Source organism: Phyllobates terribilis, unplaced genomic scaffold (assembly GCF_046119375.1).
Source record: "Phyllobates terribilis strain yellow unplaced genomic scaffold, ASM4611937v1 Scaffold_11__3_contigs__length_659146591, whole genome shotgun sequence".
Lineage (NCBI taxonomy): Eukaryota > Metazoa > Chordata > Amphibia > Anura > Dendrobatidae > Phyllobates > Phyllobates terribilis.
The window spans coordinates 308,708,798-308,732,202 of NW_027362771.1; the positions used below are offsets into that span (position 1 = coordinate 308,708,798).

At 41.1% G+C, this 23,405-nt stretch overlaps 1 protein-coding gene across 4 annotated transcripts in view; it reads right to left on the reverse strand.

Annotated features, from left to right (window-relative positions):
* NRF1 (nuclear respiratory factor 1) overlaps positions 1 to 23,405 on the reverse strand; it is a 73,453-nt gene that overhangs the window by 14,625 nt on the left and 35,423 nt on the right. For 3 of the 4 annotated variants that reach the window (XM_073652511.1, XM_073652508.1, XM_073652509.1), the window contains 5 exons: positions 20,915 to 21,073; positions 19,103 to 19,297; positions 14,073 to 14,174; positions 11,647 to 11,804; positions 5,263 to 5,402 (listed from right to left, as the gene is read on the reverse strand). In XM_073652511.1, the coding sequence (XP_073508612.1) occupies positions 5,263 to 5,402; positions 11,647 to 11,804; positions 14,073 to 14,174; positions 19,103 to 19,297; positions 20,915 to 21,073 (754 nt within the window). The remainder of the gene's footprint in view (positions 1 to 5,262; positions 5,403 to 11,646; positions 11,805 to 14,072; positions 14,175 to 19,102; positions 19,298 to 20,914; positions 21,074 to 23,405) is intronic. The other variant, XM_073652510.1, reaches the window with a different exon arrangement.

The window sequence follows — 23,405 nt, forward strand, 5'->3', positions numbered from 1 at the left end:
TGCCAAATTATTTTCTACTCAAGGCTGAAAGATTCGGAGAAAAAAAAAAAAAACACAATTTCATTTGCTTAAAAAAAAAAAAAAAATGCAAAGAATAAAGGACACTGTGAAACTATATGTCTGATGAAACGATCTGTCCGTTTAGATTATTGCACTTCTCAAAATTACAAAGACAACAAATGGTTAATTTATCATATTTTCTTAACTGCTTATTTAGTGCATACACTCAAGTTTGGCTAATCACTCCTGCTTTGGCAAAGTGAATGCAGGATTTTGAAGGTTTTTTTGGCCAAATTTAAAACATGTTTTAGCATTGTGCCTGGTTCCAATTCACCTCTTTCACGATTTGGGGCACATGAAGATGAGAGCGATATTTTTCAAAGGGATATGAATAATACTGCCAGCTGGTGAGACTGCACCCCAACTGGATGTGGAAGGTAAAGGTTTCAGAAGAACCTGTGAATAAAGCACCAGAGATCAGAGGGCAAATTACTTCTAATATGTGAACATGAGTTGAGGATGACTGTTAAACTACACAGAGAAAGCAACATTTTTTTTTTTATATTTAACTCCTATAACATTGCGCAACGTAAAAGATCGCTATGTACATGACAGTGGCTCACAAAGCGGAGATGTCATCTCCTACATTATAATTGTGTGATAGGATCTGTGCCGTTATCATTAATACCAGTGATAGCAGTTCCTGTCCTTTTCCGCTTCCTACACTGTGGAGAACTTAAGGGGTACAGTCCACGGATATAACAGGTACATGAATCACAGGGGTTGTTTTTTATGGGTTCATTATACAGTAAAAATTACCCTGGAAACCAGATTCTTTACATTAGTACGTTTACAGCAATACCAAAACTTCTATTTTTGTTTTTTATGTGGTGAAAAAGAAATCAGAAATTTGGTTTGTGTCACCTTTTTCCAAAACCCAGAATGGTTTTACTTTTCCATCAATGGAGCTGTGTGAGGGCTTTTCCCTCCTTGGTGGGTGAAAGGGGGCGAGTGAGGGGGAGGGGGCCACTTATGTTTTCATAGATACCGTTTTGGTGTACATATTATGTTTTGCCAACTTTTATTGTATTTAAGGGAGGTGAGGTGACAGAAAAAACACATTTTGTTGTCTTGATATTTGAACTCTATGTTTACAGATTGGTAAATTAAATTTACATTTAGATAGATTGGATTTTTATGAACATGGCGATAGCACATACATTTTTTTTAATCTCTATTTTTAACTGTGAGAAAAGGGTGGTTATTTGAATTTTTATTTCTATTTTTCATTTTTTGTATATTTAAAAGGCGCTGATGGGAGCCAGCATACGCTCGCACTGGCTGAGATTTCATTTTAATGCCACTGTTAACTATTTAAGCACTGCTGTCAGTCTCAATTAGTCGCAGACAAAACTCTGCTCCAACCACATCTGTAAGGGTGTTTTCACATTGATCCTGTGTTCTTGTCGGGGCATTCGTCCAAAATCCCCCGCAGAACGACGTATGTGCCGATGGGGGCATAGACTAATGATGCAGACAGAGCAAAGGTGCACTCTGACATGCATCATTTTCGGGAGTGTCTGCCTAATGGAGGCTGGTGTACTCAACGTGGACGTACAGTTACGCCCATATGTGCGGAGAGGATGATGACGAACGATGTACAGTGGAGAAGGGTGGCACCATATAAGCAGCAGGAAAATAAATGAGCAAGTTCATGAACATTGCACACTAAAAACGTGAGTAATAACCAAAGCAAGGACGAAGCAAGATTATTTTTCTATTAAAGAGCCAGTTATGAATAAATTCATATAAATGGATAGTCTGTGGTAAAAAAACAAACAATCTTGTATACCAAAGTCAAGCATTGGGCAAATGTATTAAGATAATGCAAAAAGAGCACCTTTCCTGTTATATACAGAGTGAGTAACACAAGTTCACAGGGCAGCAGATTAATCAGTTCACTATACTTTGCAATGTGGAGTGGCGGAGACCATATCTGCTGATAAGGAATCCCCTTCCTGGCATATTATCTGAACATCCTTGCATCTAGAATAAGTCATAATTATTAGAGTATACTGAAAGATTGACAGATATGTAATTCTTTAGTAAATTCTTGTAGGATTCCAAAAAGTGAACCTGCACTCTTATTTGTCTAAGTGGTCGCCCATCACCAATATAAAGTCTTATTCACAAATTGCCTAAAAAGATGTGAAAAAGACTATAAACACAAGGAGGGGGGTAAAGCATAGGTTATTGGGTGCCCACTGTCTTTCAGGCCTGGTTTCTCTTTGATCAGTAGAATCACAGTATGCTGTGCACTGATCTGCTTTGTGAACTATATTTAGTGCGGGTTGATGAGCAGAGCTGGACTAATCGTTAGCGGGGCTGATCTCATTCTTTGAGACTTAAAGCAATAATATAAAATATTCCAACAATTAGCTTTAGCTGATCCTCGTTTCCTGGCAAAAAAGGAATACATATTCAATTAAAAGAAAAAAAATATATATATATAAAAGTGACAATTCAATCTTTTAACGGAAGAGGTTTATCTTCAGGGAAACTGTGTGGCCAGACAATGTGATGCTACATGGAGGCTATTTAAATCAATGGCTATTCATGTAATGTAAGGATATGTTGGGTCAGCAGGAGCGGCTGTGATCTCTGGCTCATAGAGGAAGGTCAGGAGCGGGGAGCCCCCTCTATGATGCCCATATGATCTAGCAGCAGAAGTGCAGGAATACAGACACAGGCACCGTTACTGTACTAAATATACCAGTAGTGTAACCTGAAGCTCATGGGCCCCAAAAGGGCCCACAACTGCCTTGGGATTTAATAGTATCTGTCTTATCGTATAGGCCAAAGGGACCAGGTGTGACTGCAACTCCTGCATCCACTATAGTCACTCGTGCGATTTATGCACCTAATCGCTGACAAGGTGAGCTGCACAATAAAACAGAAGACACATATCTTAAAGAAAAAACATTTCATTAGCACCTGTGACAAATGTTACCACACACTACCCCCATCAATCATTTTCTTATGCCTCACCATGGAACATATCTATATGACCCCATATGAGGGACTTCTTTAGAACATATTTAGGTATTACTACAGAGGCTACAGTTAGATGAGTGTGCAGAGTTAGTCCGCTCATTTCCATGGTTTTCACTTTAAAGTCCCCTTCCTTTTTTTTTTACTTTCGGCATTTGTTAGCCATCAGTAATATATGTTGGGCATGCCCCAAAATACTTATTGGTCGCTGTTTTCTGTCATCTCCAGTGCCGCTGTGGTCTTGTCCTCCATCTTGTGTCCGCAGCTCTTTCTTACTAGCTCACACTGCAGACCGTTACTTTCCCTTTTAATGGAAGTCTATGAGAGCTTCGTTCAGTCTCAAACTTAGCGTATACATCGGAGGAGTACTATCCGATGTTTTATTAGATCGCACTCGGAACAACGTTGTTCTATGGGGCAGTGCAGATCAGCGTTTTTTTCCCCCTCATACCAATTCGGCATGAGGAAAAACAGAAAAGAAAAACAAAAATCGCAGCATGCTATGATTTGCAGGGCAAATCAGATGGCATGCACCCAGTCAATTCTATGGGCGCCTGGAAATCATCGGACTGCACTCGGATGACATTTAAGTGAAGTCCAATTTCCGTAGAGTCACAGTATGGAGAAGATGGAAAAATTTTGGTCTCCATCTTATCATGACAGTGTGCTACGATTCTCTCATCCGAGAATCTGTTCACACTAAGCTGACACTCTGATCAAACTAGGATCAGAGTAAGATCAGAGTGTTATTAACAGAATCGTCCAGATTCTCATGCATGAGAAAATCTACGCTCATGTGAATGAGCCCTAAGATTGAGAAGTGACTTCCGGTTCACATAGCAAGCAATGGAGTGAGCCGGCTGGTCACAACTGCAGTCACATGATCCAGGACATGATCAGAGCGAAGCAGGAAATTCTAGAAAGCAGCGACTGGTCAGTATTTTAAACACGCACTGAACATACAGTAATGAGAGTTAAAGGAAACCTGTCACCATGAAAATGCAGTATAATCTGCAGGCGTCATGTTATAAAGCAGAGGGAGCTCAGCAGATTGATGTATAGTGTTGTGAGAAAAGACTAGGTATAACCTGTATTTTCATCATTTAATCCTCTGCTCTTTATGGGATTTTTTGTCCAGTGGGCGGGGCTATCTATAACTGACAGTTATTTCTGTATGCACACTTATATAAAGATAGATGTCACTGATAGCCCCGCCCACTGGACAAGAAATCACAGAAAGCGCAGAGGATTAAATTAATAAATCACAGGTTATACTGAATCTTTTCTCACAAAATCTCATATCATTCTGCTCAATTCCTCCTTCTCTATAACATGGTGCCCGCAGATCGCATTGCATTTTCTTGGTGACAGGTTTGCTTTAAAGGATAGTGACCAAAAAAAATCCCATGTCAAAAAATAGGGCACACACATCAAGTACTCTAATAAAAAAATGCCATCTGCTCAAGGAGCAGAACTTTAAAAACATCGTCACCATTTATTTTGTTGACAAAGTTTGTAAATGAATAAAAAGGTGTTCTTTTACCGGAAGGTTGCCTAAAAGGAGAAAATAGGCCCAGCAGCCCTCTATTTCACGGCCTAGGTGTGGAAGGTCGGGAGGGCATCATCAGGATATGCCACAAGCCTATGGAGCAGATTAGAGAAATTCCCCAGAAATTTTTCATCAGCACTTAGATCCTGCATAACTACTCCCTTTCTGAGAATAAGCTGCCTGAATTTAATCAGACTGTGTTAAGAAACAGTAAATTACATTAGGTAGTAAAAGACTCCCTATTAAAACATTGGGAAACCCTGTTTTAGCCTTTGCACGCTTACAGACAGGTCTACTGAGTGTAAGGTATTACGCTCTGTGCATCTAAGGCAAGGTTTCCATACAACTGTATCAATTTTTTTTATTGCCTCAAGTAATAACTAATGCTCAAATGGCATGAGGCTTTTTTACTAGTTTGTACTACAAAATGAGTGAGCTATACTGAAAAACGCAACATGTAGCATTTTCTGATCCAGCTCATTAAAAGGTCCAGCACAACAACTGAAGTGTCGGATGAATGTGAACAATCTCACAGAAAACTATGGGATAGTTTCTGTCTGGTGTCTCATGAACATGCTGGAGGGAAAAAAAGATGGATGACGGGATGTGTGAAAATGAGGCCTAAACCATAATCCAACATTGCTCAGCCAACCACCACCTACCATTGGCATCCTGTACTCCAGTCAACGCTCCAACGGCAGCTGCAGTCTCCCCTGACAAGACGATCTGTCCTCCTCCTTGTAGAGTGGCCTCTGCCAACGTTGCTACTGCGTGAGCCGCTGCCTCACTATAATTAGACAATCAACATAGGAAAAAAAAACAACAGCATTAAATAGGCCCTTCTATATATAGGAAAGCTACAGCTCTGCAAACACAACAGGAAACCCTGTACCTGAACATAGGTTTTCTTTATATCAACAAAGACTAAAAGAAAACGTTCATAGTGAAAATAGTATGTGATGGGGGAGTTGATCAAATTGACTTATATTTTTGTGGGAAAAGTTTCAGTAAATCCCTGATGTTCGTATACCCGAGTCCAGTGGGCAGTCCTTTCCAGAGGTCGCTGTCAATCACTGAGTAGGACCGCCCACTGGACTCATGTATACAAAACAGCAGGACTTTCAGTGCATAAAACACAAGTTATACTGAATCTTTTCCCCACAAGACTATATATAATTCGGCTCAGTTTCACCTGCTCTATACCATGCTGTCCACAGATCAGACTGCATATAAAATGTGACAGGTTCCCTTTTATTGGCTTTCCAGCTTATAAAATGATGACATGACTATCAGCCATCACTTAAATATCAACAGGAGCCACACCTTGCTGTAATATACAATATTGGCAATCCACTACACCAACTCGCATATTTAAAAAAAAAGTGTATTACCGAATGTAGACTTAAGTCACTTCTTTAGTTGCCACTGGACCCCTCCCCAACCAGAAAAATGCAGAACCGGTCACTGTATTGAAATGAATTACTGTTGCCACAGTCCACATAGACTGTAATGGAGAGCTTTCATAAGTTGCTCATGCTATATACACATGGAAGTTCTAGTTGGCGTCAGGTCCGACTCAGTAACTCCAATAGGCTGTGATTGCTATGGCTGGTGCAGAAGTACCTTTCAATTGCATTCAACGGGGATTATGGTCACCATGTATCGTTGTAGAGTGGTCAAGGGACCTACGTTCTCTTGAGAAGAGAGGGTACCAATAGTATCTCAAGAAATGTCTAAGGTCCATTTTCTTCTGTAACTCAATGTGATAATGCTATTTTATTGATCATTGTGCATGAGAAACATTCCTACTGCCAGGCAAATGCAAAATTACCAAAGCTTATGAACAGTGATAACCATACAAATGCATCTGAAGATCAACTTGCATATCATGCTTACATAGCGTAAGCAGTGGACTGCCTCGCTGCCCTTTATATGAGGGGACATCCTATTTCATTAAAAAAAACTGAAATTGTAAAAGGAAGAAGGAAAGTCATTGAAATACTGAAATCACAGGACCGATAAGCAGGTTAATGATATGCAATGATGAAAAGAAAAAAAAGGAAATAAAACTGTCAAAACATCTTGATTTTTTTTCAGCATTGAGTATGAGCAACAGGCGAAGAAATTCATGCACTTATCACCTTGGTATGCCATCAATGGGGTTATTAATGGTGGGCTGAGGAATGTTCAACCATGCTGAATAAACTTGGGCACGGAAATCACCAAGAACCAGTTGACAGCTCACTTTACAATTGCATACATACCAGATTTGCTTGATGTGAGACAAGTCCAGGGATGCGGCAGGCAATGGTAGCACATTTAGACTACGCAGGCTGCTCAAAGTAGCTCAAGCAACATGTGGCCTGACATTGTCATGTTGATATATGTTCCCTAGGACACCATGAAGAAATGGCTGCACCACATCAAGTCGATGACTGATCCATTCTGTTCTGCAAGTGAAAATGGATGTCGCATAACAAGCATAAGTGTCTACACAAATAGAAGACATCCAGCTACAGGTGTAGCATTGACCTCACGTCACCACCCTTAAAAGCTCTCATGATGCAGTGCAAGACGGCAATGGAGGTCTATGCTCTTCAGCGATGAGTCTCCCTTTTGCCTTGCACGCAATGATAGCTGGAGATTGATCTGGTGACTAAGTGAGCATTCATGAAGGAACATCACACCGGTCCTACTCCCTGGATTATGGTGATGGGTGGTATAAAGTACAGAAGTCAGAGCACTCGATTCTTAATTCCAGGTAACACATAGCTGGGGGTTACATTGCTTTAGATGTGGAATCAGTGATGCAGCCATTTCTTTAAAGAGTCTCAGGATCTCAGGAGCAGTTTTTCAAAAAAATAAATAAAAATCAGGCCACATGTTTATCGTACTACTGTGAACTGCCTACATTGCCTAAAGCATCTTTGGACTTGTCTCCCATCGAGCACACATAGGATGCCAATACTTGGCAGATGCAAAGTTAGCTGCCAGCAGTAGATCTTGATGATTTGCAAGCCCAAATGCATTCAGAGTGGCAGAACATTCCTCAGACTACCACTAATGACATCATTAATAGAATATCAAGACGTGTAAGTGCATGGATTTCTGCATGTGACGGTCCTACTCTATAATGATTAAATGAAGATGTTTTGAAAATGTTGTTTCCATTTTTTCACCATTTGCATATTATTAACAGGTCTATCAACCCTGTGATTTTCATAGTTCTACAACATTTGCTTCTTGGTGGTGTAATCTCAATGTTGAGGAGTGTAGTTAAGAACTGAAAAAAATGCAAACGTTTATTAAAAAAAATATATATATATTGGGTTTTTGTACCCATTTTCCAAGACCGACAAAATGTTCATTTTTCTGCCAATAGAGCTGTATTCTCTTAGTGGCGAGGGTTTTATGGATATAAATTTGTGTTATCCATCTTTTGATAATTGTTTTTTCTGCATTCTTTTGGGCAGATGGGATGACTGAGAAACGACAATGCTACTGTTGAGAATTCTTTTAACTTTAATTTTATATTTTAATACAACGGACTTTTACAAAAGCAGTGAAACCAATTTTTTTTTATTAGCTTTATTTTATTTGTGTAAAATGGGGAGATTGAAATTTTATTTTTAAAAACCTTTTCCTTTATTGTTTTAGTTTTTTCAGGGGACTTGAACCTGTGATCGTCTTATCACTTATACTAAACACTGCAATCAGCCTGCGGCTGATCTTTACAGGAGAACCCAGAAAACAACGATTGGAGCCTATAGCAGGACACCGACTGCCATGGCATAACCTATTGATATCCCGAGATTGTTACATGCCACTGTTGGATTGTCATTAGCATTTAAATGGTTAACAGCAGCAATCAGTTCAGCTCCAGCTGCTGTTAGAGACTGATACTAGACATGTAACATTTTCTACTGCGTGCGGAGGCAGCTCAGCTACGGCACCCTCTCCACATCCGGTGACCCCATACATGCACGTCATTTTGCGATAATGCCATTTGATCATGGTATGCAATAATGCTATTTTTTTTACACTTCACAAACAATCTTAACCATACAGCAGTGAGATTTTTTTCTTTAGCAAAATTCAGCCGTCCCTCCCCACCCTTCTGTAAGAGCATCCTCTGCTGTTATAACAATGCATGGTGCATTTCTCAGTTTCAGTAGGTTGCCATTTGTGCTGCAGTTTTTTTTTTTAACATTTGTTTCATGGTAATTTCTCTAAACAGAAACAGAAATGATAATAAATAAATAAGAAAACAAACTTCTACCCAAATGACAATATATGAATCTTTAAAAGCTCTGGAGAGGTACAAAAGCGCGTACAAAATAGGGCAATACCATCTGGTAAAGGATAAGTATAAGCGATGGTAGCGCTCACCTAAGGGTGTGGTGTGCGGGCACAACACCTATAAAAGCGTGGAAAGCCGCTGCTGGCCTGTGGCTGGAGAATATGGTTCTTCCAAATGTAGAAATGGCAAAAATGGAAACTCATGTTTAGGTGGGCTGCGCTGCGAGAATAAGAGCCTTGGGATTCCAAGCTGGTTTTTATTACTACCAATGCGTTTCTGCACCAGACCGATGCCTTTCTCAAAGTATAAAAAGAAAAAGTGTGCAGGGTACAACAACTGAAGGCTTTACATAGGATAAAATGTCTCCAAGAAGCATGTGAAGAGCCCCTAAAGGGGAGGAAGTCAATGAAAAGTGTTGACAGAGTGAAATGGTTAATAAAGTGAATAATAAAATTTGAAAAAACTAGAGAAGGAGAAGGGAGCAAGGAAGAACGAACAAGATCAAGAAGATTAATATACAGAGAAGTGCGACAGAAAGATGTGAATGTTAAGAATTGTGAAAGGAAATAAGTGGACATAGTAAATAGAAAACGAGGAAAGAAAGTGTCTTAATAGGAAAGTAAGACATTTACTTTCCTTTTATTTCCATCTATTTTTTCCACTTATTTCCTTTCACAGTTCTTAACATTCACATCTTTCTGTCACACTTCTCTACATATCAATCTGCTTGATCATGTTGTAACTTTCTCCCTGTTCCCTTCTCCTTCCCTAGTTTTTTCTATTTTTTTTTAAATTCACTTTATAAACCACTCCATCCTCTGCGTCTGTTACATTGACTTCCTCCCCTTCCCCTTTAGGGGCGTTTCTCATGCTTCTTGGAGCCATTTTATCCCATTTAAAGCCTTCATTTGTTGTACCCTGCACACTTGGTTTTTATACCTTGAGAAAGGCGCCGGTCAGGTGCAGAAACGAGTTGGTAGTAATAAACTATTTGGAATCCCAAGGCTCTTCATTCCTGCAGCGCAGCCTGCCTAAATCTAACAGTTTCCATTTTTGCCAATATACGAGTCTTATGACTGAAGGGGCTAATCTAAACACAGCTAGTATTTAGATCAGTATCTGCAAACCTAACACGCTAAAAATCTGAAATACACTGTGTTCCAAATTATTATGCAAATAATATTTTCTCAGATTTTCCCAAATTACCTATATGAATTGCAGTCATTGTAATTTTCCAGTCAAATAACTATTAGAGTACAATTGAAAGGTTTTGGTACAAACTGCCTATGATAACAGTATATTTTTAAAAAAATAAAAAACTCAAACTGCACTCAAAATGCATGTTTCAAATTATTATGCACAGCAGAGTTTTCAACCTTTTCATTTTAATAAAGAACAAAAAAATGGTCATTTTTGAAATTATAAGCATTAGCAGGTTATTACAAACTGAAATCAAACAGTTTTCAACTCAAAGCTTTATTCTAGGTGATGTTACATTTGCACATAGGACCGCTTGTTCGAAAGGAGCTTCTGAACTCTCTCGTCCATTGAATTTGTCAGGTTTTGGATGGTTTCTGCTTCAATTGTTTTGCATGAGGACAGAATACCCTCCCAGAGCTGTTGCTTAGATGTTTATGATGCCTCCCGCCATCATAGACACTCCTTTTGATAATGCTCCAGAGGTTCTCAATGGGGTTGAGGTCAGGGGAGCATGGGTGCCACAACATAAGTTTGTCCCCTTTTATGCCCATAGCAGCCAGAGATGCAGATGTGTTATGTGCAGCATGAGACGGGGCATTATCATGCATGAAATGATCTCGATGGTCCAGATGGATGGAGTGGAGGATGGCTGGTTGATGGACACCCCATGCAAACACGGCTTCGGCGCTAACAAGGAGGAGGTGGAGTAATGTTTTGGGCTGGAATCATGGGGAGAGAGATTGTCGGCCCTTTTAGGATCCCTGAAGGGGTAAAGAACAACTCCATAATGTATGTTGAGTTTCTCAAACAGCATTTCCTTCCATGGTTCAAGAAGAAGAACAGTGTATTCCACAGCAAGATCATTTTCATGCATGATAATGCCCCGTCTCATGCTGCACATAACACATCTGCATCTCTGGCTGCTATGGGCATAAAAGGGGACAAACTTATGGTGTGGCACCAATGCTCCCCTGACCTCAACCCCATTGAGAACCTCTGGAGCATCATCAAAAGGAGTGTCAATGATGGCGGGAGGCAGTTCACATCTAAGCAACAGCTCTGGGAGGGTATTCTGTCCTCATGCAAAACAATTGAAGCAGAAACCATCCAAAACCTGACAAATTCAATGGACGAGAGAGTTCAGAAGCTCCTTTCGAACAAGCGGTCCTATGTGCAAATGTAACATCACCTAGAATAAAGTTTTGAGTTGAAAACTGTTTGATTTCAGTTTCTAATAACCTGCTAATGCTTATAATTTCAAAAATGACCATTTTTTTGTTCTATATTACAATGAAAAGGTTGAAAACTCTGCTGTGCATAATAATTTGGAACATGCATTTTGAGTGCAGTTTGAGTTTTTTATTTTTTTAAAAATATACTGTTATCATAGGCAGTTTGTACAAAAACCTTTCAATTGTACTCTAATAGTTATTTGACTGGAAAATTACAATGACTGCAATTCATATAGGTAATTTGAGAAAATCTGAGAAAATATTATTCGCATAATAATTTGGAACACAGTGTACTTCTTAGATTTGTAATATACCTATTAAGAGCCATTGTCACAGTGGCTCCTGGTGCCATATCATGGGATGCTGCAACAGCGGCCTCAGCAAGGGATGCTACCGCTTGAGTGGCTTCAGAAGCTTGAGTAGTCTGGATGGTCATCTCTCCCCCTTGAAGCGTTGCCCAGTTCTGTTCCACCTGTGGGAAAACATTTTTGGTGACCAGAATGCTTAACACATGATGCAGCTAGAAGCTGTCACATTTTATGTCCTGTGTGCTGTTGTACAGGCCATCAGATGTTGCATGTAAAGCATTGCTTGTAGGGAAGAAAAGTTAGTTACATATGCCATATGATACAGTATGCTACTACTAGCAGCCCGAGTTCCAAAACAAATAAGTTTCGGAAGCTAGGAAAATGTGCTCTACATAATAAAAACTAACTGAAATTACCCATGTCTATTTACTTTCAGCCTTTTTACACAATAAACAACAAAGTGGTCATAATTAATAAATTAGTAAATGGCATTACGGAAAACAAAAATAAAATGTAGAAGATTACAGACGTTCGCCAATTCAAAAAGTGAATTGCCCAGGGCAGATCGCGTGGAAATCTCTCTGTATGCCTTATCACCTTCAGCTGATCCTGCAAAATTCTCTGCCTCAAGAACATTTCTATTCAATGATGTTACAACTAATCGTGTACCAATTGCAGAGTCCTCGTTTTGTATTAAAATTTCTCAACAACATAATAATGCTGCCCATCTAAAGTCTAAAGCAATGACTTGGCATGCCTGATGGGGTTAAGCTACTTAAAAATTTAATAGGAAAATGTTCCCTTTCATCGTCGTCATCTACAACAACAGAGTCATCGCTCCGTCAGCTGATGTTTTTCTCGGACTCACCTCAACATTAAGCTTTTTATGTAGTAAGATATTTTTATCTGTTGATTTTGTATGAAATATATCAAAAATAATAATTAAAAGGCTCAGTCTGAAATCAGAGCATACAAAGAAACTATAAGGTCCTATGCAATACCCAATTGTGATTAAGTACAAAACTTAGCCGGAACATGGCCTAGAGCATGCCGTCTCTCACCTTCTTATATGGACATAAAAAAAAGTAGTTGCACTAATAATGCAAGAAATGTTAATTGGAATTTCAAAGAAACAAGATACTATTCATGATTTCTGTATTTTTCAGACTACAGGACAAACCTTACTAAAAGACATCCTCAGTTTTTTACAGTAGAAAATAGGAAAACCATATTTCCTACTGGTTATTAAAATCAGGGCTGTGCAGTCTGTAAGCCAAACCTCTGACTCCGACTCCCTCATACATGGCTCATGTTTAAGTGATAAATTTACTGTAGTACAGATTCATCTCGGCTAAAAGTCTAGGCCCTTAGATCAGGAATAGGACAGACATTTATAGAACATTTCATAACTTTCCCAAATTCTTATGAAAAAATATTCCCCACAAACTGCACTGAACTACTGTACCCAATTTATTATATACTTTAGGAGTTGGAGTCGGTCCATTTTATACCAACTCCACGACTCCGACTCCCAACTCCACAGCCCTGATTAAAATGTCCCTGTCAGTGTAAAGTGGACATGTCAATTTTACTAATTTTAATGCATTCGGGCGAAAATAAATTTATTGTTGTTATTGCTCAGGTCTGTGCACGACACAGACCCAGCTCCACTACAACAGAGTACTCATTACTGCATTTTGACGTTCGTTCCAGTCAAGTGATTGATAACATGACCTGAAAGGACTTTAAGCATCTGTGCAGCTTTAGAGATGTGCATGTCCTGCTAGTTTTGTTTCCTCCCCTGCAATGATCAGACCTGATCTCTCAGTGATCGGGAAGAATGAGGCGACAGTGTTCATCTCAATCATAGTGCTTTCAGACAATAAAACACACACTTTTTAGCAAGATTTTTTTCCTTGCTACAAAGTGCATCTTCTAGTCCAAAGAATATGGTGAGTTATTGGGATAAAGTATACACATTCTTTACATGAAATGTGTTGATCAATGAACAGGTATAATAGAAACTAAATAAATCACCAATGCTTCCAGTTGCTGACTAACGTCTAGTTTAGGCAACAGAAAATTGTAGCTGAATTATAGGTTTTTAATTTGATTGTAAAAATGTACTTATTAAATAAATAAGAATCAATGAACAGCAATAAAAGCCAGAAGTTCTTGGGGCATTTCAGAATTGTCAGCAAGCCATCATCTCTTCTGAGGATAGGCAATAACTTGCTAAGACGAGAATAACCCTTACATTTCAGAGGATTCGCTAGGCTTTCTAAGATTACTAGGAACAAGGCATGTAGGAGTCCAACATGCCTGAACCCCATAATATCGCACTGGCCACGGGGAGACCGCTGAAGGCCCATACACATGCTTATCTCAAGTCTGTGGGCATTCTCTGCTTTATGTGTAAATGGTTACCTTACCTCTCCATCACTGACCGTGGAATAATTGACTTGTGCAACGGTTACAGTAGTTGGCAGCTCTGATGCATCTGCAAGTGTGGCAACAGTAGCCCCTGTACCAACCTGTAAAAAAGAAAATGGCTATTAGATGACATTAATTGGCTGTGCAAGTGTTCAGAATGTCTCCACTGCACAAAGGAACTCTGTTTAGACCTTACCAAGACTAAGCTCAGAGCATATTCTCCATTATCATCTAGTCTGTTTAGCAAACGACAAGATTTTTTTATACTGGAGTATTTAAAAAGGACGTTTTACCAAATGTTTCCTGTTAAACTGGACACAGGATGCAATAGTGGCTGCATATCAGAATATATATTTTTTTCACCTTTCTGTTAGTAATCAAATATTTGCAACCTAATTATTTAACTTTAGGTTCAAGTGGGTGTTATTAGATTATTTTCATGGGGGGGGGGGGTGGGCGGCATGTACTTCTGCCTCCTGTACGACACTGACCAATCAGAAGCAGGCAGGAACATAGAAGTGTAGAGGGAGCTGTATTGAAGTCATCAGTGTCACATGACCTGAATTATCAGCCTTTGTGTTGTTTTGGGACTTGTGGGGGAGAGGCGGAAACCTTGATTGCTTGGGTAAAAAGTCACACCAACCCCAGAGCCTGACTAGTTTCCCTTCTGTGTAATAGGTGAAGAGAAGATGGTCTGCCTCAGGGGATACTTTCCTGAGATCGGGATGACCAGAGAAAATTTTGGGTTCACCCATCATAGGGGTCTAACGCTAAAAGAGGTATTCAATAAGGTAATGGCTGTAAAAGGCATAACACAGGAGTCGGGGGCTGACACCAGATTTCCCTATTTCATGCTGAGTGGGGACTTAATGTACCGGGTTACTAAGGTGAGTGAAGAGATAGTGGAGCAATTGTTGGTCCCCGGACCCTATAGACAAAGGGTGTTGGACAGGGCCCATTCACGTCTTGGGTGGCCATCTGGGGGCTGGACAAAAGTCATGAACGGGTCATGCGGTGATACTATTGGCCCAGATGTCACCGTGAAATCCTAAGATATTGCAAGTCCTGTTCCACCTGCCAGTTAACCGCTACCACCTCTCTCTGTTCAAAATCCTCTCGTGCCGCTATCAGTCAGGGCAACAGAGAAACCCCATTGAAACTCCATGTTGGCTGGACAGACCAAAAGGTGATACTAAGGGTGTCACCGTGACAGACACACTGTCACCGGCCCACAAACAGTGCCAAGTACTGCTTCAGCGGAACCAGTACCTGTTTTTGGAGCGGCCAAGATGAACTCAGGTTGTTAAACATGGAATCCTGACGGAACCACATGTGCAAGTGAACCAAAAGCCGTATAGAATCCCCGAAGCCCACAGTAAAGTGATTTTGAAGGAAGGGGCTAAATTTGACGCATATCCAATACCCCTCGACGATAGTCTCATATCGAAGCTAGGGTCAGTCAGCTACATCACCTCCCTGGACCTAACGAAAGGTTATGGGCAAATCCTCCTCTCTCAAAATGACAAGAAGACAGCCTCTTTTACACCTGACAATTGCTTCCAGTATACTAAAAGCCCATTCGGGCAGCAAAAAGACCCAGCTACCTTCCGGAGGGCCATAAACCGGATCTTAGCCCCTCATAAAAAGTACGCCACAGCTTGCCTCGATGATATTGTGATATTCAGGCCGGATTGGGAAAGTCCTCTGCTGAAGGTCCAGGCCATGCTGGATGCGCTGAGGAAAGGGGGTGTGAAGACCCGGGGTCACCGTGGGCGTAGCGCTACTCAGACAACACAGGGGGAGGGTAAAACAGCGTGGCAATACTTTATTGAACCACAAAGTGGACAATAAACACATAGATCAGTCCCAGCAAATACCCAAGATGGTAGAACATTACAGTGTCTCACCTTTCCTTCTCCACCCGCATGAGATAGAACATCTGCAATTTTGGAGACTTCCAGGGCCGACTACCTCAACCAGGGGCCCCCCGCTTCTGGCGGGCCCCCACAGAGAGAAGGTAGCGGCAAGCTTAGGAAGCTAGCAGTCCATAGATGTACATGGCCAGGAGACTCGAGAATCCCACCCTGGCCTCTCCGAGAGTTTCCATGGGGCCAGATGACCAGTGGGTCCCAATCTGGCTTCTCCGAATGTCTCTGCAGGTTGCAGGCGACCGGTGGGTCCCTCCTGGCAACCCCAAACAACATATCCATGAGGCTAAGTGACTTCTTCGTCCCAGCCCTGGTTTCCCCAAAATGTATCCATGTCTCTCTGATGGTCAATGGAGCAGACCCGAATCTTTCCAGTCAGGGCCGTACTCTTAGGCTTAGAATCATATAGAATCCAAATCTGTGTCTCTTTGGGTAATGCCATGCAATCCATCTGCTGTCCTGAAGGATGTCTCTCATTTTCCTTGTAAAGTCTTTCTCCAATCTCTGTTTCAAGTGTGACTGCTACAAAAACACATGTCCCTTCTGCTTCTCTGGGCTCAACCCCCTGAATGGCAGAACTGCTCTCACCCTCCCCCAAAGCTAAGTGTGCATTAGTGGAGGTATATCTTTCTCAGGTCAAAGGCATCACCTGGGTCTACATGTGAGACTCCCTGTGGTGAAGGCTCCACCTGATCGTCTTTCAACACTTACACAATTGGCCTAGACGATTTTTGAACAATGGTTAGAGGCTCCTGAGATACTAATGAGGTTAGTGGAATGCTGGACACGTTACAAGTTAAATTAGTGTACATAAACTGACGAGCAAGCAGAACATTAATAAAACACAGCCAGCGATCTCTAATTAAACACAATAAGGTATTTCTCTTGGATTAACAAATCTAATCGTCTGGCTAATTAAGATTTTAAGTTGTATCGTCATAAGGGACGTTTACCATAAACCAGCAAAGTACTGGAGGGGAGATATGGGTTGAGTTGTTCATTCCTGAAGAAGTTACCTATAGCCATAAGGACTGTGGCACATGTTATGTTTTGATTTTCCTGTTAGGACGGGAAGGCAGTGTTTGTTTTTGCTAACATTGCCGTTGTTTATGCAGTTCCCTAATAAACCACAAAGGAAGATTTAAAGACCGTGTTCCTCTGTCTACTGCTATGTGCAGCCGAGTGAAGCGATCTACCACAGTGGGTGTTAGAAATGCGGGCAAGATCCCAAGGAAGCGTGACGGCTGGGAACAAACCGCATGTCTTGGGTGAAGGCGGCTGTGAGGATATAATAGCAGTAAACAAAATGGAGGAGCTGATCAAGCACCTGATCCAGAGCCAGAAGCAGCAGCACCAGCAATTGCAACAGCTGCATCAACAGCTGGCACAACAGGAGACAAGTAAGCTGCAAAAGCAGCAGACTGATTTACTCACAGAGGTGGTTCGTGGCACGGCGGAAACTCTGATTTCAATGTCAGCTGATGATTTCTCTATCCGGAAGGCGGTGAGGCGAGCCTTGCAGAAAATTACCCCGGGTGACGACAGAGGCCTTTTTAACTGTTTTTGAAAGGGTCGCCGATAGGGAGAAACTCCCGCCAGAGGAGTGGGCGGAAGTCCTGGCACCATACTTAACGGGGGGGCCATATCCACCTTGCAGAGCACCATAGAACTGGATCTTAGCCCCTCAGAAAAAGTACGCCACAGCTTACCTCAATATTCAGCCCGGATTGGGGAAGTCATCTACAGAAGGTCCAAGCCATGCTGGATGTACTGAGAAAAGGGGGATATACCTTAAACCCAAAGAAATGTGCCATCGGGAAAAAGAATTGAAAATACCTGGGCTACATCATAGAAGAAACAAAGTAAAGCCGCAGGCAAATAGGGTGGAGGCAGTCAAAAATTGTCCGAAACTGGTCTCCAAGGATCAGGTTTGGGCATTTCTGAGAATGGTGGGATGCCATCAGCGGTGTATCCTGAATTTCGCCATGATATCCGTACCCCTGACCGACTTTAAGGGCACAAAGACATCATTGGCCAAATGGCCTCTTGAAGCAAAGATAGCATTCCAAAACTTGAAACTAGGGGCTACAGGTCTTCATCTTTCATGTGAAACACAGGCCTGGGAAGCTGCACAGTAACACAGATGCCCAGTTTACCAGTTTAGACTTCCATGTTTGGTGACTGAAGGTACCAAAACCTACGGCTTGGGGCAGAGGGGGGGATATGTGACAAAGTGACTGGCAAAGTACTGGAGGGGAGATATGTAGCACTGAGATTGTTGGCTCCAGTAATATAAACGTAGGAAAAAAGTTCCAGCACAAAAAATGATGAGGGGTTAATCAGCCATGTTTAGTGCTGAAGTGATTAAACACCTGTAGAGAGGGAGGAGGTCAGCAGATAAATTTCCAGCCTTTTAGAGCATTTGGTGTAGGGTGGGTCTGAAGGTGAAAGCTCTGGAGCTATACTGCCATGTGAAGGAAAGCTAAACCTTGGGTTGTTTGTTCCTGAAGCCGGCGGTTATCCGTAGCAACAAGGACGGTGCCACATGTGGTTTTGCTTTTCCTGTTAGGCCAAGAAGGCAGTTTATGTTTTTGCTAACATTGCTGTGGTTTGTGCAATTCTCTTAAGCCACAATGGAGGATTTAAAGAGACAGTGTTCCTGTGTCTCCCTCTGTGCAGTCGAGTGAGGCGATCTACCACAATATATTAAACAGCACAGAAGTGTGTAAATATTAACTGTAGTTAATAGCTCCAACACTTAGTCATCAAAGCAAAAGGTGGCTACTTTGAAGAACCTAGAATATAAGACATATTTTCAGTTGTTTCACACTTTTTTGTTACGTATATAATTCCACATGTGTTAATTCATAGTTTTGATGCCTTCAGTGTGAATGTACAATTTTCAGTCATGAAAATACAGAAAAATCTTTAAATGAGAAGGTGTGTCCAAACTTTTGGTCTGTACTGTACATACACAAGATAGTTGGTGCATATACTCATTTGTGCAGATTAGATGGCCCATTTGCTTTTTCTCTCGCTTACTTCAGTCCATGACTTGTCAAACTGTACAAAAACTAAAACTTAAAAATTAATAGGCAAACCTGAATTAGGGAAACTGTGCCATCAGGGTTGCTGATTGTCTGTACCACAGTCTGTGAGGGCACGAAGTGAGCAATGCCATGTGCAGTTGCCACCTGTTGTGTTTGCTGATCCTCAAATGCATACAACAGATCTTCCCTACCATGCTGCTTATAACAGTTCTTCACTATTGTTCGTAATGCTTGAGTCCAGGAAACCTGCAATATAAAAGGATAGATGGGATGCAGGAGATTTCCACTATAGCAATAGGGAAACATAATATGAATTGCTTCCATTTCACCAGAACATGCACATGGCAGTACTAGGACTATACCAGTTGTGTGTGCAAAGCCACAGTGCAGAGGCAACAGGACCCAAAGAGTTCTCTGTAGTTCTGCACAATGCCATAGTTTTGTATGGAAGCTGTTTTTAATGCATTCTGTAAGCTAACATATGAAAAATAGGATAAAGGATTATGCTCCAACAAATGTCATAGAAGTCAGTGAAGGTTATGGATAGGTGTAAAACCTGTGTGAGTACTGCACAAAAAAATAAAAGGCTGCAAATGGCTCAAACAGGCATCTACAGAAAGGGGTATGTTTGACTGGTTATTTGACTTTGGATTAGAGAACGTATCATTTCTATATTTTATTATAGCCAATGGAACTATACACATAATATTGACTACTTTAAATGATAGCAGCTTTCATCTCATGTCACCTGCCTTCCCTAAACACAAAGGGAATCTGTCACCCCCCTGGGTGATATCAGACCTCTTATGGCCATACAGGGTATAGAAAAGTAAATCTATACATACCTGTATGGCCAATGGTAGAGGTTTGATTGCAGAGAAAAGCACTTTAATCAACTCTTTTCCACAGGCTTGGTGTCCTGGGGACGCCAAGCAATCCCCGCCTATGTGATTATTCCCTTAAATCCCCGCCTCTCTGCTTAATTATCATATCCCCCCCCCCTGCACGTCACAGGGCCCTGTGACGTGCACTGTGCTCCCTGACTTCCCGGGCATGAGCAAAGCGCCGCTCACATAGGGTTGGGATGAAGCAAACCGCGCTCTATCTGCCTGTGCTCTGTGACGCAGGTTTCTATTGCGTAGGCGCCGGGGAGTCACTGTCAATTCACAGCGCTTGTGCAATAGAAACCAGGGTACACAGTGTGCCCTGCGAGGATTCACTGGTTTCTTAGCCAGGAATGGCAGTCAAGTATGCTATATACATACTCCCGGCCAGAGCCCGTCTAGTGGCCTCGCCCAGTGGACAGTCGCATCACTAGACAGAGCACGATCTCGCTCAATACAAGTGTATGGAAGTGAGGCAGTGCCCACTAGACGGGCACTGGCCGAGAGAATGTATAACCCACATGTACTCGCCGGTCCTGGCTTAAAAAAAAAACAAAAAAAACCCGGTGAATCCTTGCAGCGCACGATGCATGCACTGGGGGGGGGATTCGTAAGTCTGCAGTCACACAGAGTAACTGCAGACTTTTCATTTTAGACCGAACAACCCTTTTAAGACTGGAATCATGCTGGTAAAAAGACAGGATTCAAGTTATAATAATGGTTTAGTAATGAAATCCCATGAGAACTAAAGTGCTTCTAAAATTATTGTTCTTTCCAATAAATTCCAAGTTAAAAAATACACCATTACTGGGGGACAGGGTGTTTTGAGGAGAGAAAAAAAAAAAAGGATTGTGGCAGTATTTTCAAGACGTTTATTAAGAATAGTAAACACTATTTTTTAGAACCTTTAAAAGTGACAATGATGGACACAGTTTAAAGGTCCTTTCTTAAGTCTGAGGCCAGCGACAGCACAACTTACCCTCTGTTTTTGTTCCTCAGTGCGGACATCGCTGCGCACATTAGCCCATGGGATGTCATCTGGCCACCAGATAGGTTTACAACTTTCCTTGCCCCAGCCTGGTTTCCCTCTTCCTGTGGAATATTTTAGCATTTCTGGGATGAATGCACGTAGTTGAGCCTATATATATACAGAGAAAAAAATAATGTTTAATAGAAAGGTGTAATTACAAAAAAAAAAAAAAAAACACGCAATATGCTATAAAGGATAGAAATGTGTAATCATTTTTTGCATTGTAATCTCATGTATAAAGGAAAAGATTACCTTGCTATAATGAAAATCCCATAAAAGGGAATCTGTCAGTACGATCCCCCTTCCAAAGCAGTTTATATGGCCATGTTGCTCTTTAAACATCATGTCATTTACACCTTTACTTATGCAATCTGTTGGTCCTTGCATGGGGAAAAAAGCTGTTTTAATGCATACGTAAATGAGGCTTAAGTGCTTCCCAAACCTCCGACTCCCCTCCCTCTGCCTGACAGCTCAGTAGCTTGGCTATACAGAGGAAGGTGAGGCTGGGCAGAGAAAAGAGCCTGGGAGGCAGAGGCTTAGGAAGTGCTTTAAACACGCCCAGAGCACGCAAGCCTCGTTTACATATAGATTATAACAAGGATTTTTCATAGTCAGGGAGCAACAAATTGCATCAGAGATGGAGACAACATATTTCAGAGAGCAATCTGACCATATAAATAGATTGGAGGGGTTGGGGGAGGTTCCCCACTCAAACCAAATGTAGCAGTAGTTATTAAAGGTGTTCTCTATTACCTTATCATTAATGGCCTGTCCCTAAGACAGGCCATCATTGTTTGATTACAGATGGATCTTTTTGGGACCCATGATAATCTGCACAATAAAAAGGCCATAGTCCACATGCAAACTCTGGGAGACTTCATAGTTTACACAGGCACATCAGCTTGTCTGTACTACAAACTGGTGATAAGCCCTTAAATAATGCAAGGGTAGGGTTTCACATATACCGCTTTCTCCTGATGGTGTTAAAAGAAAACCGATAAATCACTTTTTTTTGCCAATAATGAACTGCTATGGCATCTTAAGTTTTATTTCCTACATTTTTTAACAGGTAAAATTATAAAAGATCCAGTTTACTGAATAATTAAAACTGGAAATATTTAGAGCTAAATTCTGGCCATAATGAAATCAATTGAGTTGCTTGTTGCAGGGCAAATACAGGTGCATCTCATTAAATTAAAATATCATCAAAAAGTTAATTAATTTCAGTTCTTCAATACAAATAGTGAAACTAATATTATATAGAGTCATTACAAACAGACTGATCTATTTCAAGTGTTTATTTCTGTTAATGTTGATGATTATGGATTACAGCCAATGAAAACACAAAAGTCACTATCTCAGTAAGTTAGAATAATTAACAAACACCTGCAAAGGCTTCCTAAGCATTTAAAACGTTCCCTTAGTCTGCTTCAGTAGGCGCCACAATCATGGGGAAGACTGCTGACTGGACAGATGTCCAGAAGGCGGTCATTGACACACTCCACAAGGTCCCAGAGTTCCAATGTTCATTTGGAAATCAATGTCCCAGAGTCTGGAGGAAGAGTGGAGAGGCCACAATCCAAGCTGCTTGAGGTCTAGTGTGACGTTTCCACAATCAGTGATGGTTTGGGGAGCCATGTCATCTGCTGGTGTAGGTTCACTGTGTTTTATCAAGACCAAAGTCAGTGCTGCCGTTTACCAGGAAATTTTAGGGCACTTCATGCTTCCCTCTGCCGACAAGCTTTTGGAGATGGAAATTTCATTCTCCAGCAGAGCTTGGCACCTGTTCACACTGCCAAAAGTACCAATACCTGGTTTAAAAACAACAGTATCACTGTGCTTGATTGGCCAGCAAACTCGCCTGACCTTAACCCCATAGAGAATCTATGGGGTATTGTCAAGAGGAAGATGAGCGACACCAGACCCAACAATGCAGACGAGCTGAAGGCTGCTGTCAAAGCCACCTGGGCTTCCATAACACCTCAGCAGTGCCACAGGCTGATCGCCTCCATGCCACGCCGCATTGATGCAGTAATTGATGCAAAAGGAGTCCCGACCAAGTATTGAGTGCATTTACTGAACATACATTTCGTAGGCCAACATTTCAGATTTTAAAAACATTTTTCAAGCTGGTGTTAAAGTATTCTAATTTACTGAGATAATGACTTTTGTGTTTTCATTGGCTGTAAGCCATAATCCTCAACATTAACAGAAATAAACACTTGAGATAGATCACTCTGTTTGTAATGACTCTATATGAGTTTCACTTCTTGTATTGAAGAACTGAAATAAATTAACTTTTTGATGATATTCTAATTTAGTGAGATGCACCTGTATTAGTACTAATGAACACCTTACTACTGATACCATAGAATTTGAGTGCAGAAATAATTTACTAGCCCTGTCTAGCTGAGAAGTGTAACCTACTTGTTAGGTACAA